At 41.1% G+C, this 15,739-nt stretch overlaps 2 protein-coding genes across 2 annotated transcripts; both read left to right on the forward strand.

The window, feature by feature from the left end:
- Positions 1 to 2,610: 2,610 nt before the first annotated feature.
- LOC122230052 (protocadherin alpha-3-like) lies at positions 2,611 to 6,074 on the forward strand. Its single transcript, XM_042955721.1, has 2 exons — positions 2,611 to 5,204; positions 6,069 to 6,074. The coding sequence occupies exons 1-2, from the start codon at positions 2,817 to 2,819 to the stop codon at positions 6,072 to 6,074; spliced, it is 2,394 nt and encodes a 797-aa protein (XP_042811655.1). The 5' UTR covers positions 2,611 to 2,816.
- Positions 6,075 to 11,670: 5,596 nt separating this feature from the next.
- LOC122230055 (protocadherin alpha-5-like) lies at positions 11,671 to 14,453 on the forward strand. Its single transcript, XM_042955733.1, has 2 exons — positions 11,671 to 14,135; positions 14,418 to 14,453. The coding sequence occupies exons 1-2, from the start codon at positions 11,742 to 11,744 to the stop codon at positions 14,451 to 14,453; spliced, it is 2,430 nt and encodes an 809-aa protein (XP_042811667.1). The 5' UTR covers positions 11,671 to 11,741.
- The last annotated feature ends 1,286 nt before the right edge of the window (positions 14,454 to 15,739 follow it).

Raw genomic sequence — 15,739 nt, forward strand, 5'->3', positions numbered from 1 at the left:
TACTAGAAGTCTGGCCCCTACCTTTGTACTACAGACAAATGGTAAGCTTTGAAAACTATATCCAGGTATACCCAGAACTCAGTTTATCACTAAGAGGGAATCACAGTCTATCACTGTACAAATTTTTATTGGTTATTTTTTAATTTTAATTTTTTTCTTACTGATTTTTTATTCCTTATTTACATTTTTAAATTAAATTGCCTAAGGAGATGTCTAAGTGAGAGTAGATATTATTCACTGATACTTTATCCACACATCAGCTCAATATTCTAGACTCATAGTTCCTTTAGTATTACCTTCATTGCCTATAATCATTATACTCTGTCATTAATTCCCTGTGGCATTCTACTTTGCAATTAGTATACTCTTAAATGTCATGAAATATATAGTATTATAAGTTGTCAGAGGTATTCCATTAATATGTTTTAAAATTTTAATTCTGTATCTTTTTAAAACTACTGCCTTTCAAGATTCTTCAAAACACTTGACATATAGATGCCTATAATTATTTCCTAGATCCATGCTTTTCCAAAATAATTCTTAAATGTTTCATGAACTAGTTCTTGAACATGTGAAATGTTCTTCGTGAACTAGTACAGTAGAATCAATTAGAAATTATGTAAGTTTGATATTAACACATATCATTAATGTAACTTACTTGTTTAGTTACTCGAGATAGTTTAAAATAATCTTTTATCCATTAAAATATTAATTGAACCTACCCTATGACCCAGCAATAGCACTGCTAGGAATTTACCCAAGGGATACAGGAGTACTGATGCATAGGGGCACTTGTACCCCAATGTTCATAGAGCACTCTCAACAATAGCCAAATTATGGAAAGAGCCTAAATGTCCATCAACTGATGAATGGATAAAGAAATTGTGGTTTATATACACAATGGAGTACTACGTGGCAATGAGAAAGAATGAAATAAGGCCCTTTGTAGCAACGTGGATGGAACTGGAGAGTGTGATGCTAAGTGAAATAAGCCATACAGAGAAAGACAGATACCATATGGTTTCACTCTTATGTGGATCCTGAGAAACTTAACAGAAACCCATGGGGGAGGGGAAGGAAAAAAAAAAAAAAAGAGGTTAGAGTGGAAGAGAGCCAAAGCATAAGAGACTCTTAAAAACAGAACAAACTGAGGGTTGATGGGGGGTGGGATGGAGGAGAGGGTGGGTGATGGGTATTGAGGAGGGCACCTTTTGGGATGAGCACTGGGTGTTGTATGGAAACCAATTTGACAATAAACTTCATATATTGGAAAAAAACCAAACATTAATTGATAATTTGTTCTATTCTGAATGTGAATGATAAAATACGAGTTAAGTTGCAATCCTGGCTTGCATTCATTGAGTACATGGGGAAAAAAAGCTGGTATGAAAACTTTTCCCCTAATACTTAAATCATGTGTTTGATTTTATTTCAAGAGGCTCTGACTATAAGCAAAGCTTTTGACATGCTTTTACCTCTCTAAAGTCAACCTCTGCCCATGAATTTTCTCTGCTCAACTTGCAAATACCCAAAGAATTCATGCCTCTTGCTGAATTCTCAGAAACTTTTAGAATATTATATTGTCTCATCTTACATACGTTGAATGGTGAATTATGTTCCAAAGTTACTTTTCTCTCTCTATTGATTAGTTAAGTCACCAAAACTTTCAAGTCACAACTTTTTAAAAAACTGGAATCCAGAAATTCATCTAGAGCAGAGATCATTAAAAACACAATGATCTCATATTGCAATCATTTTCGGATATACAGGTAAATTGAAATGTATAAGTGGTGTGGAAATTTAAAAAACACATACACTCTTACTTGGTATGACATGAATGTAGCAAATATCTAAATCACACAGTATTTTCATTTGTAAAAAACAAATTTACAAAAGAACTGCACTGTAAAAAACTGACTTCTGGTATATTTTATAAATAACAGTTAAGACAGACAACAAGGGTATAATTATTGGATAAAGCACACAAGAGTGCGTTATAAGCTTTCCATAAATAAATAAATAAATAATGTAAATTAACAATTGCCATCATAATATAGAAGTAAATATGTATGGATAGATGGTTATGTATATACACATACTTTCAATGCCTCGATGTTTTGGTGGTCATGAATATCAAAGGCCTGGTTTTGCTATAAAATGTAGACTTCAAGGCCAAGTGATAAAAGTTACGAGTTTAGACTCACATTGAGATCCCACCCAAACATCACCAATTAATATCACTTTTAAGTTACTTAAGTGATATCTGTTTTCACTTCCTTGTTGGTAAAAAGTGAATTGTATTGATACCTAGCTTGGAAGGTTGTTGTGAGAATATAATGGGATAACCCTATTATAACCCTATGCTTGTCACATGGGGAATATTTCCAATAGATGTCCACTACTGTTATAGCATTAATCACTATTCTATTCTTTTTAACTTTATGTCATGGATTGGAATATTTGGAAGTGATGAATTAGTATAAAAGCTATAAGGATATATATTTTTTTAATATAAAGAATTTGAAAAGTGCTCGGAGGATATTACAATGAAAATAGAAATTTGGGGAAAGTTCAGACCCAAGTAGTAAATTTATTTAATACTTACACGTTTAGCCACATGATGTCGCTGTCCACCACAAGGTGTTTCACCACAAAAGAAATACATCATGCATTACATACTCAGTTGCTGCTTTTCCCCATCCTCTGTGAAATACAGGCATGGTAAGATCATTTAAGAAAAACCGAGGAACCCAAATTATTTTTTAAAGTTTGGATCGATGCAAGAGTGACCCAATATTTGGAAAAGGCTTGCAGTGATGTTTTCATGGAGAGAAGAAGGTTCAGGAGCCCCGCAACTACTGCTTTCGCTTCTGCTCCTCACAGTCTGGGAGGCTGGGAGCGGCCAGGTTCACTACTCAGTCCTGGAGGAGGCCAAACACGGCACCTTCGTGGGGCGGATCGCCCAGGACTTGGGGCTGGAGCTGGTGGAGCTGGTGCCACGCCTGTTCCGGGTGGCGTCCAAAAGCCATGGGGACCTTCTGGAGGTAAATCTGCAGAATGGCATTTTGTTTGTGAATTCTCGCATCGACCGCGAGGAGCTTTGCGGGCGGAACCTGGATTGCAGCATCCATCTGGAGGTGATCGTGGACAGGCCGCTGCAGGTTTTCCATGTGGAAGTGGAGGTGAAGGACATTAACGACAACCAGCCGGTTTTTCCAATGGCAGTAAAAAAATTGTTTATTTCTGAATCCCGGCCGCCTGGTTCTCGGATTCCACTAGAGGGAGCATCAGATGCAGATATTGGAGCGAATTCTTTGTTGACCTACAGTCTTAACTCTAATGATTATTTTACCTTGGATATTAAAAGAAATGATGAGGATATTAAAACTCTTGGACTCGTGTTGAAAAAACTTTTAAATCGAGAGGACATTCCTGAACATCACCTAGTAATAACGGCAGTTGATGGTGGGAAACCAGAGCTCACTGGCACTACTCAACTGAAGATCACCATTCTAGATGTAAACGACAACGCCCCAGAGTTTGAGAGAACTGTCTACAAAGTGAGTTTATTCGAAAATGCTCCAAACGGTACCCTAGCAGTGACTGTTAACGCCTCTGATTTGGATGAAGGAGTAAATAAGGACATTGTATATTCTTTCAATACAGACATGTCATCAGATGCTTTGTCGAAATTCCACTTAGACCCAGTTAATGGATACATCACTGTAAAGGGTAACATAGATTTCGAGGAAACTAAGTTATACGAAATCCAGGTAGAAGCGACAGATAAAGGAAATCCCCCAATGGCAGGTCACTGCACGGTTCTGGTGGAAATTTTGGACACCAATGATAATGTACCTGAGTTGGTTATCAAATCACTGTCATTACCTGTATTAGAAGACGCTCCCCTCGGCACGGTCATCGCCTTGATCAGCGTGTCCGACCGTGACTCCGGAGTCAACGGGCAGGTGACCTGCTCTCTGATGCCTCACATCCCCTTCAAGCTGGTGTCCACCTTCAAGAATTACTATTCGCTGGTGCTGGACAGCGCCCTGGACCGCGAGAGCGTGGCGAACTATGAGCTGCTGGTGACCGCACGGGACGGGGGCTCGCCTTCGCTGTCGGCCACGGCCAGCGTGTCCGTGGAAGTGGCCGACGTGAACGACAACGCGCCGGCATTCGCGCAGGCCGAGTACACGGTGTTCGTGAAGGAGAACAACCCTCCCGGCTGCCACATCTTCACGGTGTCCGCGCGGGACGCGGACGCGCAGGAGAACGCGCTGGTGTCCTACTCGCTGGTGGAGCGGCGGGTGGGCGAGCGTGCGCTGTCGAGCTACGTGTCGGTGCACGCGGAGAGCGGCAAGGTGTACGCGCTGCAGCCGCTGGACCACGAGGAGCTGGAGCTGCTGCAGTTCCAAGTGAGCGCGCGCGACGCGGGCGTGCCTCCGCTGGGCAGCAACGTGACGCTGCAGGTGTTCGTGCTGGACGAGAACGACAACGCGCCCGCGCTGCTGCCGCTGCCTGGGGCGGGCGGCGCGGGCGGCGCCGTGAGCGAGCTGGTGTGGCGGTCGGTGGGCGCGGGCCACGTGGTGGCGAAGGTGCGCGCGGTGGACGCCGACTCGGGCTACAACGCGTGGCTGTCGTACGAGCTGCAGCCGGCGGCGGGTGGCGCGCGCAGCCCGTTCCGCGTGGCGCTGTACACGGGCGAGATCAGCACGACGCGCAGCCTGGACGAGGCGGACTCGCCGCGCCAGCGCCTGCTGGTGCTGGTGAGGGACCACGGCGAGCCGGCGCTGACGGCCACGGCCACCGTGCTGCTGTCGCTGGTGGAGAGCGGCCAGGCGCCCAAGGCCTCGTCGCGGGTGTTGGCGGGCGCCGCCGGCGCGGAGGCGGCGCTGGTGGATGTCAACGTGTACCTGATCATCGCCATCTGCGCGGTGTCCAGCCTGCTGGTGCTCACGCTGCTGCTGTACGTGGCGCTGCGGTGCTCGGCGCCTCCCAGCGAGGGCGCGTGCGGGCCGGGGAAGCCCACGCTGGTGTGTTCCAGCGCGGTGGGGAGCTGGTCGTACTCGCAGCAGAGGCGGCAGAGGGTGTGCTCTGGGGAGGGTCCGCCCAAGACCGACCTCATGGCCTTTAGTCCCAGTGTACCTGACTCTAGGGACAGAGAGGATCTGCAGCCAGCAACTGGAGATTCCCTTTCAAAGGTTAGTTTTAAATATCTTTTAGTTAACCTGAATTATTTAAAGTTTTACTTTCCTTTATTCTATCAATTTCTTCCTAATTAAAAAATGTTTACAGTGAAATTTCTCTGAAATGCTTCTTCACTTGTTTTGTACCCAGTTTAGCTAATATCTTTTAGAATTATAGGACCCCAAGGCAATATATGTTGTCTTCATCATTCAATGCATATTTATATAATTAATGTTATAAATTTTGTGCTTACCGTCTTCACTATTTATTTTCAGTTGTAATCAACACTTGAGAGAACCTTTTCCTTTCATTTGCCTATAATACATTGAAAAGTGCCCAGATATAATAATATAACTCAATCAATTATTTGAAAGTGAAACTTTTATTTCTTCTGTGCTCTGGCACAGAGAACAAACCCAAGCCTCTTGTTAGTTCTCTGGCAACGCTTGTGATGTGTGTGGCTCACAGGCCTTCCCGGGGATTGTGACTCAGGCTTCTGACCAGATGCTGCTTCTGTCTGGCCCCCTGCGCTTAAGGTTACTCTCCGTCCGGGGTCGGTCTGTTGGTATTTTTTTTTTTAATGTTTCTTTTTAAGCTTTATTTATTTTTGAGAGAGAGAAACAGAGTGTGAGGGGGGAGGAACAGGGAGAGAGGGAGACACAGACTCCTGTTCTACTTAAGAAGCTACTTAAATTTGGGGCACCATCTGACTTCTGCTTAGGTCCTGATCTCATGGTTCCTCTCTCTCTCTCTCTCTCTCTCTCCTCCTCGTGGGATTCTCTCTCTCTGCCCCTCACTCACTTGCATCCTCTTTCTCTCTCAAAAAACAAAGCTACTTAAATGAACCTCCAAAATAACTTTTCCTTATTTCTCCCCAGATGTAGCCAGTTTTAACTCTATAACTGTTACTAGTTTTTACCTGTTTCCTGTGCTTTATCTATTGAGAATTTTTGCATCCATATTCATCAGGGATATTGGCCTGTAGTTCTCTTTTTTTACTGGGTCTCTGTCTGGTTTAGGAATCAAAGTAATACTGGGTTCATAGAATGAGTCTGGAAGTTTTCCTTCCCTTTCTATTTCTTGGAATAGCTTGAGAAGGATAGGTATTATCTCTGCTTTAAACGTCTGGTAGAACTCCCCTGGGAAGCCATCTGGTCATGGACTCTTATTTGTTGGGAGATTTTTGATAACCAATTCAATTTCTTCGCTGGTTATGGGTCTGTTCAAGCTTTCTATTTCCTCCTGATTGAGTTTTGGAAGAGTGTGGGTGTTTAGGAATTTGTCCATTTCTTCCAGGTTGTCCAATTTGTTGGCATATAATTTTTCATAGTATTCCCTGATAATTGTTTGTATCTCTGAGGGATTGGTTGTAATAATTCCATTTTCATTCATGATTTTATCTATTTGGGTCATCTCCCTTTTTTTTTTTTTAATTTTTTTTTCAACGTTTTTTATTTATTTTTGGGACAGAGACAGACAGAGCATGAACGGGGGAGGGGCAGAGAGAGAGGGAGACGCAGAATCGGAAACAGGCTCCAGGCTCTGAGCCATCAGCCCAGAGCCTGACGCGGGGCTCGAACTCACGGACCGCGAGATCGTGACCTGGCTGAAGTCGGACGCTTAACCGACTGCGCCACCCAGGCGCCCCTCCCTTTTCTTTTTGAGAAGCCTGGCTAGAGGTTTGTCAATTTTGTTTATTTTTTTTTCAAAAAACCAACTCTTGGTTTCGTTGATCCTGTGCTTTATCTAAATATAATTGCACAAAATGTGTTATGTGTGTGCCTGTGTTTGTGTGTTCTTCATATTTATCATTCATCATTCTCTGGAATCATCGATATTGCTGTGTGTAGTTGGAGTTCATTTAATTTGTTTTCTCTCCAGTAGTTTATGACTATATTATGAGTAATTTTCCCATTGTTGAGCATTTTGAATTGTTTCTCCTTTATGTCTGCTTCAAATAATGCTATCATAAATATATTCCAAAATTTTGGGGTGCCTGGGTGGCTCACTCAGTTGAGCGACTGACTCTGGATCTTGGCTCAGGTCATGATTTTACGGTTCATGGGTTTGAGCCCCGCATCCTCACGGAGCCTGCTTGGAATTCTGTCCTCTCTGCCCCTCACCTGCTTGTGCTCGCTCTCTCTCAAAATAAATAAATAAACTTAAAAAATATTTTCGGTGCCCATGTACACAGAATTGAAATTAGAACATAAAATATTTGCATATATTCATCTTTAATATACAAAACAGATTTCCCAAATGTTTTTTATCCATTTACACTGTGCTAACAGTGTATTGCTCTATATCATCTCCCTAATTGGGCATTGTCAGATTGTCTATGTAGTTGCTATTTTGCTGGGTGTGTTTAGTATTTCCATGTTATGTTTCCTGATTTATAAATGAGGTTGAGCACCTGTTTGTATTATTATTGGCCATTTTATATCTTATGTATACAATTGCTGTTTGAGTCTCTGCCTGTTTTTCTATTGTGTTGCATTTTCGCTTGCTTTTTGAAAATTTTGTATATTCTGGATATAACAACTTTCTTGCTTTTTCATTCTTCTCCTCTTCATTATTTTATCTTTTGGTGAATAGAAATTTTAAATTTCAGTTAAGTTCAATTTATCAGTCTTTTCATTTTTATTCTATGTCATGTAGATAATTTCTTTGGTATGTTTTGTTTCATTGTTCACATAAGATATACATCCTTTTTTTTGAATTTTTTTTTTTTTGTCTTTTGTGACATAGGGGTCAAGATTAATTTTCCCCAATGACATTCAACTGAAACAGCACCATTTCTTAAAAATCAATTCCACGTTTTGATAAAATATCCATTATATGGGTATGATCTTTTTTGTTCTATTTTTTAAATTTTTTTTTATGTTTATTTCTGAGGCAGAGAGAGACAGAGCATGAACGGGGGAGGGTCAGAGAGAGGGAGACACAGAATCCAAAACAGGTTCCAGGCTCTGAGCTGGCAGCACAGAGCCCGACACGGGGCTTGAACTCACAAACCGTGAGATCATGACCTGAGCCGAAGTCAGTCGCTCAACCAACTGAGCCACCCAGGTGCCCCTGTTCTAATTTTTTTGACTTAAAAACATTTTCTTACATCAATGCCATGTTACCTCTTCCATTTCCACCTAAATTTGTATATAAATTTCATAAGAACAATTTGGTGAGGTTTTTATTTAGATTGCCTTAAGTCTATTTAGAAATCTGAAGCACGTTGATATCTTTACAAAAATGAGTCAATTCATGAGCATGGTCTATTTATCTAAATAATCTGTATGTTTCTTAATATTTCACAGTTTTCTGTGTAGAGGTCCTTTACATATTTCACTAGATTTATTTTTAGCTATTGACATTGGTAATTATGATAGATATCAGCTCTAAGTTAAATTTTATTCTGTTTAATAATGGCACATGTGGATGTATGGTGTGGTTTGTTTTTGTTTTTGTTTTTTTTAATGCTTATTTTGAGAGAGAGAGAAAGAGTGAGAGTGAGTGTGGGGGAGGGATTGAGAGGGAGGAAAAGAGAGAATCCCAAGAAAACTCCACACTGTCAAGGCAGAGGCCAACATGGAACTTGATGTCTTGAACCCATGAGATCATGACCTGAGCCAAAGTCAGACTCTTAACTGACTGAACCACTCAGGTGCCCCTAGAATAATTTTTAGTAATTAAATTTTTTGTCAAATTTGGTGCAGCAGCATAAATTATTTATAAATCTGTAAAAGACTGCTTCAACTTCATGCGTTATTTTTGGGCAGTGTGGTAGACTTTTGTAAACTTTTACAAATAGCAGAGAAATATAGCTTAATAAAATTTTATTCTGGAGGATTTTTTTAGTGTTTATTTTTGAAGGAGAGAGGGACAGAGCATGAGTGGGGGAGGGGCAGAGAGAGAGGAAGACACAGAATACTAAGTGGGCTCCCTGGCTCTGAGCTGTCAGCACAGAGCCTGATGCAGGGCTTGAACTCACCAGCCTTGAGATCATGACCTGAGCCTAAGTCGGACCCTTAACTGACTGAGCCACCCAGGTGCCTCTATTCTGGAGTTTTGTAGGTAATGAATGACATCTAGACTCCAATGCAAAATTAAATTTTCTAGTGTAACATCTTCCTGAATGCTTCCCATTATATTAAGTAGAGATACCTCAAAACTCTATCTGGTTTTCTTAACCTAAATCCATTGTCAAGGAAGGAGTTTTCTTTCTGTATCAAGGTTTAAATATAACTAAAATTTTTAGAGAAACTAGCAAATGAAAGGATCAGTTAATAAGGTAACCTATAATATTTGATTGAAATAATGGTTTGGAAAAAGATCTAAAGAATTTTCTTTACCTGTGGTGTTGTCTATGGAATTAAGAGCAGAGAGTCTATAACTATTGAGAACTTAACCACCCAAAAGAGATGAGTATTGAAAGACAAATGCAAGGCGATAATCCAAAAACTTAGTATTTTTGAACAGATGTGAAGATGGGTGTCAAGAGTCTTGTTTTCCCCCGAAATTTCTATATGAAAAAAATCACAAACTAAAAGAAGCATATGATACTGTTGATGCCATTTTTTCCTTTGTGTATACTTTCAAAATATTTAAATATATACTGAAAATACTCTATAAATTACCATGCATACATAGTTAACATCACACTGTCAGTTTGGCTGTTAAATACTTGACATTTACTTTTTTCAAAAGTAAATCTATTTATAATATATTTTTGGAGTTTCATATCAGTCATGGTTCTATAATAGAAGGTAAATCAACCTTAACATGATATTTTCAACATACTTGTTATCATTTTTTTTGGTTTTTTACTTTTGTATATTAAACTGTTTTCAAATTATCATTATCAGGAACAGATAAGTAATCTTGAAAATCGAAATTTCTTTAGTGTTTGGGTGATCTGAGAACTGAGAGAAAAGCCATGTTAGTAGAGAGAATAAGAACTTTTGAAAAACTAAAAGGAATGGTAAATGTACTGTTAAATATTATATAAGAACTGTATCCAGTAACATTATCCTATATCTTTACTACTTTGAACACTGGGAAGCAAGTGTATTTCAAATGACTTTGTATTTTCTACTAAATTCTTATTTATCTTCTATTTTTTGTATTACACTTTTCCACATTTGTTTTATACTTTGACCCAAAAATAATACTTCAAGTCTCATATATCACTTAAACCAAACCTAAGGAACAAATTTGGGGTTTATGCTTTATATATACAAGGATCAAATAATAGAATTATTGATCCCCTGGACCCTATGTCTTCATAGGTAAGGCGTATTTTTTAATATTTATGGAATTCTAGGGAGTATATATACAAGCAGAAGTTTAAATACTTTTTCAGTGGAAAAAATTGGTGACATTTTCTTTTGGGACATTTCCTTCTGACCATATTTATAAGTAAGTCCAAGTGGTATCATGCAGCAGATGAACTGGATGATTAAAAAGAGATGAAATTAAGATAGAGTTAGTCCAGTTAATAATGTGATTTCTATCTTTTAATTTTTACTGGAACCCACACATTTTATGGAGTAGTGTATCCACAAACAATATTAGTAGTTTGATTTGCTGCATAAAAGCAAAGATATGTGCTTTCACAATTTGTATCAACTGTGACTTATCAGGAATGCAAGCTGAAGAAATGCTGCCTAGATGCATCTAATTCAAAAAATGGTGTCAAGATGTTGACCAAGTCATGCTATGATTTTGGCCTCTAGAAAATGCAAATCTCCAAATTATGATTTTTTTTAGTCAGCAGTTAAAAGTAGGTGATATATAGAGAAATTAAAGAAATGGATTTTTAGCAATTTGAATATCAAACTTCCAAAAGGGAACTCAGACAAGAATGCTATTCAAATAGCTTGTTACTTTGAATATAACAACAAGTCAATATTAAATACTGCAAATAGGAATATAAATGTTTCATGAGTAATGTAGAAGTAGTTACAAACATTCCATCAAAATAATAGAAAACACTCAAGAAATTTCACAAGATATATTTAAATATGCAAATAAATGAAAAACTAAAGCTTTTAAAGTTAGTTAGGAATTCTATAAAGAATAGACCAATACAAATTACTCTAGTAAACATTGGTGTGGCATGATTAAAGTAGAATGGATTTTGCAATATTTTAATGAAAACTGATACCCTTTATTGTAACATTAATGATACATTTTGATTAGAGAGAAGGAAAATAAAGAATTCCTAAGAGTCATTGAAATTTGGAAATATTTAACGAATGGAAACAAAGCATAACAAAGTAAAAGCTCACCCTTCTGTCCACATGATGGCGCTGGAAACCGCAAGTTTGGTGGTGGTGGTTTTTTTTTTTTTTTTTTTTTTTTTTTTTCCCCCCGAAAAAGGAATACAGTGAGTTTATTTTCCTTAGGCAGAAAGGAAAAAGGCCACTCCATTTTTTGCTCTGATGCTGAAGCTGAAAAGGTGAGCAAATAAAAAATTATAGCAAATTGGAAATTATGTTTCCAAAAGCTATCGTGTGGTAGTGCAATAGACATTTGAAAATTGCAACGAATTTGCGATGGTATATTCTCAGAGGAGTCCAGGTTCCCGGCGCCTGCTGCTCTTGCTTCTGCTTCTTACAGCCTTGGAGTCAGGGAGTGGCCACGTCCACTACTCAATCCCGGAGGAGGTCAAACACGGCACCTTCGTGGGCCGCATCGCCCAGGACCTGGGGCTCGAGCTAGTGGAGCTAGTGCCACGCCTTTTCCGAGTGTCGTCCAAAGGTTATAGAGACCTTCTGGAAGTAAATCTGCAGAATGGCATTTTGTTTGTGAATTCTCGGATCGACCGGGAGGAGCTGTGTGGGCGGAACGCGGAGTGCAGCATCCACCTGGAGGTGATCGTGGACAGACCACTGCAGGTTTTCCATGTGGAAGTGGAGGTTAAGGACATTAACGACAACCCGCCCAGGTTCTTGCGTCGGGAACAAAGATTATTTATTTTAGAGTCAAGAATAGTAGATTCCCGGTTTCCGCTAGAGGGCGCATCTGATATGGATGTCGGAGCAAACGCGGAATTGAAATACAAATTAAATCCTAATGAATATTTTGACTTGGATGTTAAAACAAACGAAGAAGAAACAAACATTTTAGAGCTAGTATTGAAGAAAGCATTAGATAGAGAAGAAACCCAAGAACATCTTTTATTACTGACTGCAGTTGATGGAGGAAAACCTGAACTAACAGGTACAGTTCAATTATTGATCAGTGTATTGGATGCGAATGATAATGCCCCAAAATTTGATAAATCAGTTTATAATATAAGATTATTAGAAAATGCACCGAATGGGACATTAGTTATTAAACTGAATGCCTCAGATGCAGATGACGGCATTAATAAGGAAATAGTGTACCTTTTTAGTAATCTTGTTCTTGATAACGTCAGATCTAAATTTATAATCGATTCAAATAGTGGGGAAATAACAGTTAAGGGAGAACTGGATTATGAAGACTGTAATTTATATGAAATTAATATTGATGCTGTAGATAGAAGTTCATTCCCATTAACTGGACACTGCAAAGTTATAGTAAAACTTCTGGACGAGAATGATAATACCCCAGAGATGGTCATAACTTCCATATCTCTGCCTGTTCAAGAAGACGCTTCACTGGGGACCGTCATTGCCCTGATCAGTCTGTCCGATCGCGACTCAGGTCCCAACGGCCAGGTGACCTGCTTTCTGACACCCCATGTCCCCTTCAAGCTGGTGTCCACCTTCAAGAATTACTATTCGCTGGTGCTGGACAGCGCCCTGGACCGCGAGAGCGTGGCGAACTATGAGCTGCTGGTGACCGCACGGGACGGGGGCTCGCCTTCGCTGTCGGCCACGGCCAGCGTGTCCGTGGAAGTGGCCGACGTGAACGACAACGCGCCGACATTCGCGCAGGCCGAGTACACGGTGTTCGTGAAGGAGAACAACCCTCCCGGCTGCCACATCTTCACGGTGTCCGCGCGGGACGCGGACGCGCAGGAGAACGCGCTGGTGTCCTACTCGCTGGTGGAGCGGCGGGTGGGCGAGCGTGCGCTGTCGAGCTACGTGTCGGTGCACGCGGAGAGCGGCAAGGTGTACGCGCTGCAGCCGCTGGACCACGAGGAGCTGGAGCTGCTGCAGTTCCAAGTGAGCGCGCGCGACGCGGGCGTGCCTCCGCTGGGCAGCAACGTGACGCTGCAGGTGTTCGTGCTGGACGAGAACGACAACGCGCCCGCGCTGCTGCCGCTGCCTGGGGCGGGCGGCGCGGGCGGCGCCGTGAGCGAGCTGGTGTGGCGGTCGGTGGGCGCGGGCCACGTGGTGGCGAAGGTGCGCGCGGTGGACGCCGACTCGGGCTACAACGCGTGGCTGTCGTACGAGCTGCAGCCGGCGGCGGGTGGCGCGCGCAGCCCGTTCCGCGTGGCGCTGTACACGGGCGAGATCAGCACGACGCGCAGCCTGGACGAGGCGGACTCGCCGCGCCAGCGCCTGCTGGTGCTGGTGAGGGACCACGGCGAGCCGGCGCTGACGGCCACGGCCACCGTGCTGCTGTCGCTGGTGGAGAGCGGCCAGGCGCCCAAGGCCTCGTCGCGGGTGTTGGCGGGCGCCGCCGGCGCGGAGACGGCGCTGGTGGATGTCAACGTGTACCTGATCATCGCCATCTGCGCGGTGTCCAGCCTGCTGGTGCTCACGCTGCTGCTGTACGTGGCGCTGCGGTGCTCGGCGCCGCCCAGCGAGGGCGCGTGCGGGCCGGGGAAGCCCACGCTGGTGTGTTCCAGCGCGGTGGGGAGCTGGTCGTACTCGCAGCAGAGGCGGCAGAGGGTGTGCTCTGGGGAGGGTCCGCCCAAGACCGACCTCATGGCTTTCAGCCCTGGCCATCCACCCTGTCCATTAGTGGGTGATACGAGCCAACATCAGGATTTAAATGATGATCATTGTGCCAAGGTAAGTCTGAATTTTCATAATTAACATTTAATATATACTTGAAATGTTAAATTGTTTCCCAAGAATTTTTTATGTTTTCCAATTTTTAAAAATTGGAATACATTTACTTAAAATACATCTGTTCATTTTTTGGTTAACTATTGTAATCTATGTGGTTTGTTACTGGTCTTAATTTAAACTGGAACCAGACTTTCTATTTGTGGTGTTTCTTTTAATTGTGATAAACATTTTTTTCTAATTAATTCTGTAGAATTTTCATTTCTTTGTGTTTGATCCAAATAGTGTAGAAAGAGAAATTCAAGGGAATTTGCACTTTGAGCAAGTAAATTCATATAAAATATGCATTCCTCAGGCACTGCAAATCTCTTGAAAAAGTAAATTTTGAAAAATCTCTTAATTTGAATTTTATTTGGTGAGTTGCTTTTCAAGGAGAGCTATTTCTTTAAAAAAAAATTTTAATTTAAATTCCAGTTAGTTAACATACAGAGTTACATTAGTTTCAGGTGTACAACTTAGTGATTCAATATTTTCATACAATACCGGATGCTCATCACAAGTGCACTCCTTAATCCCTATCATCTATTTAACCCTATGGTAAACATCAGTTTGCTCTGTATAGTTAAGGGTCTGTTTCTTGATTTGCTTCTTTCTTTTTTCCCCTTTTCTCTTTGTTTTGTTTCTTAAATTGCACTTATGAATGAAATCATATCGTATTGGTCTTTCTCTGACTTATTTTTCTTAGCATAATACTCTCGCTCCATCCACCTTGTTGCAAATGGCAAGATTTCATTCTTTTTACGGCTGAGTAATATTCCATCGTGAATCTATGTACCACATTTTCTTTATCCATTCATCAGTTTAAGGACACTTGGGCTGTTTCCATACTTTGGCTATTGTAGATAATGCTGCTGTAAACATCAGTGTGCATGTATCCCTTTGAATTATTATTTTTGTATTCTTTGGTAAATACCTAGTAGTGCAATTGCTGGATTATAGGGTAGTTCTATTTTGAACTTTTGGAGGAATCTCCATACTGTTTTGCAGAGTGGCTGCACCAGTTTGCATTCTCACCAGCAGTGTAGGAGGGTTCCCCTTTCTTCACATCCTTGTCAACACCCATGGTTTCTTGTGTTTTTGATTGTAGCTATGTATGCCATGATATCTCATTATAGTTTTATTTGTATTTCCCTGACTGTGAGTGATATTGAGCGTCTTTTCTTTTGTCTTTGGTCCATATGGATGTCTATTTTGGAAAAATGTCTATTCATGTCTTCTGCCCATTTTAAATCAGATTATTCATCTTGGGGTGTTGAGTTTTATAAGTACTTCCTATATTTGGATATCAACCCTTTATTAGATATGTCATTTGCAAATATCTTCCCCATTCTGCAGGTTGCCTTTTACTTTGTTGACTGATTCCTTCACTTAGCAGAAGTTTTTATTTTGATGAAGTTCCAATGGTTTATTTTTGCTTTTGTTTCCCTTGCCTCAGTTGACATACCTAGAAAGAAGTTGCTATTGGTCATGTCAAAAAGGTTACTACTTGTGTTCTCCTCTAGGATTTTCATGGTTTCAGGTCTATCATTTAGGTCTTTAATCTACTT

Source organism: Panthera leo, chromosome A1 (genome assembly GCF_018350215.1).
Source record: "Panthera leo isolate Ple1 chromosome A1, P.leo_Ple1_pat1.1, whole genome shotgun sequence".
Lineage (NCBI taxonomy): Eukaryota > Metazoa > Chordata > Mammalia > Carnivora > Felidae > Panthera > Panthera leo.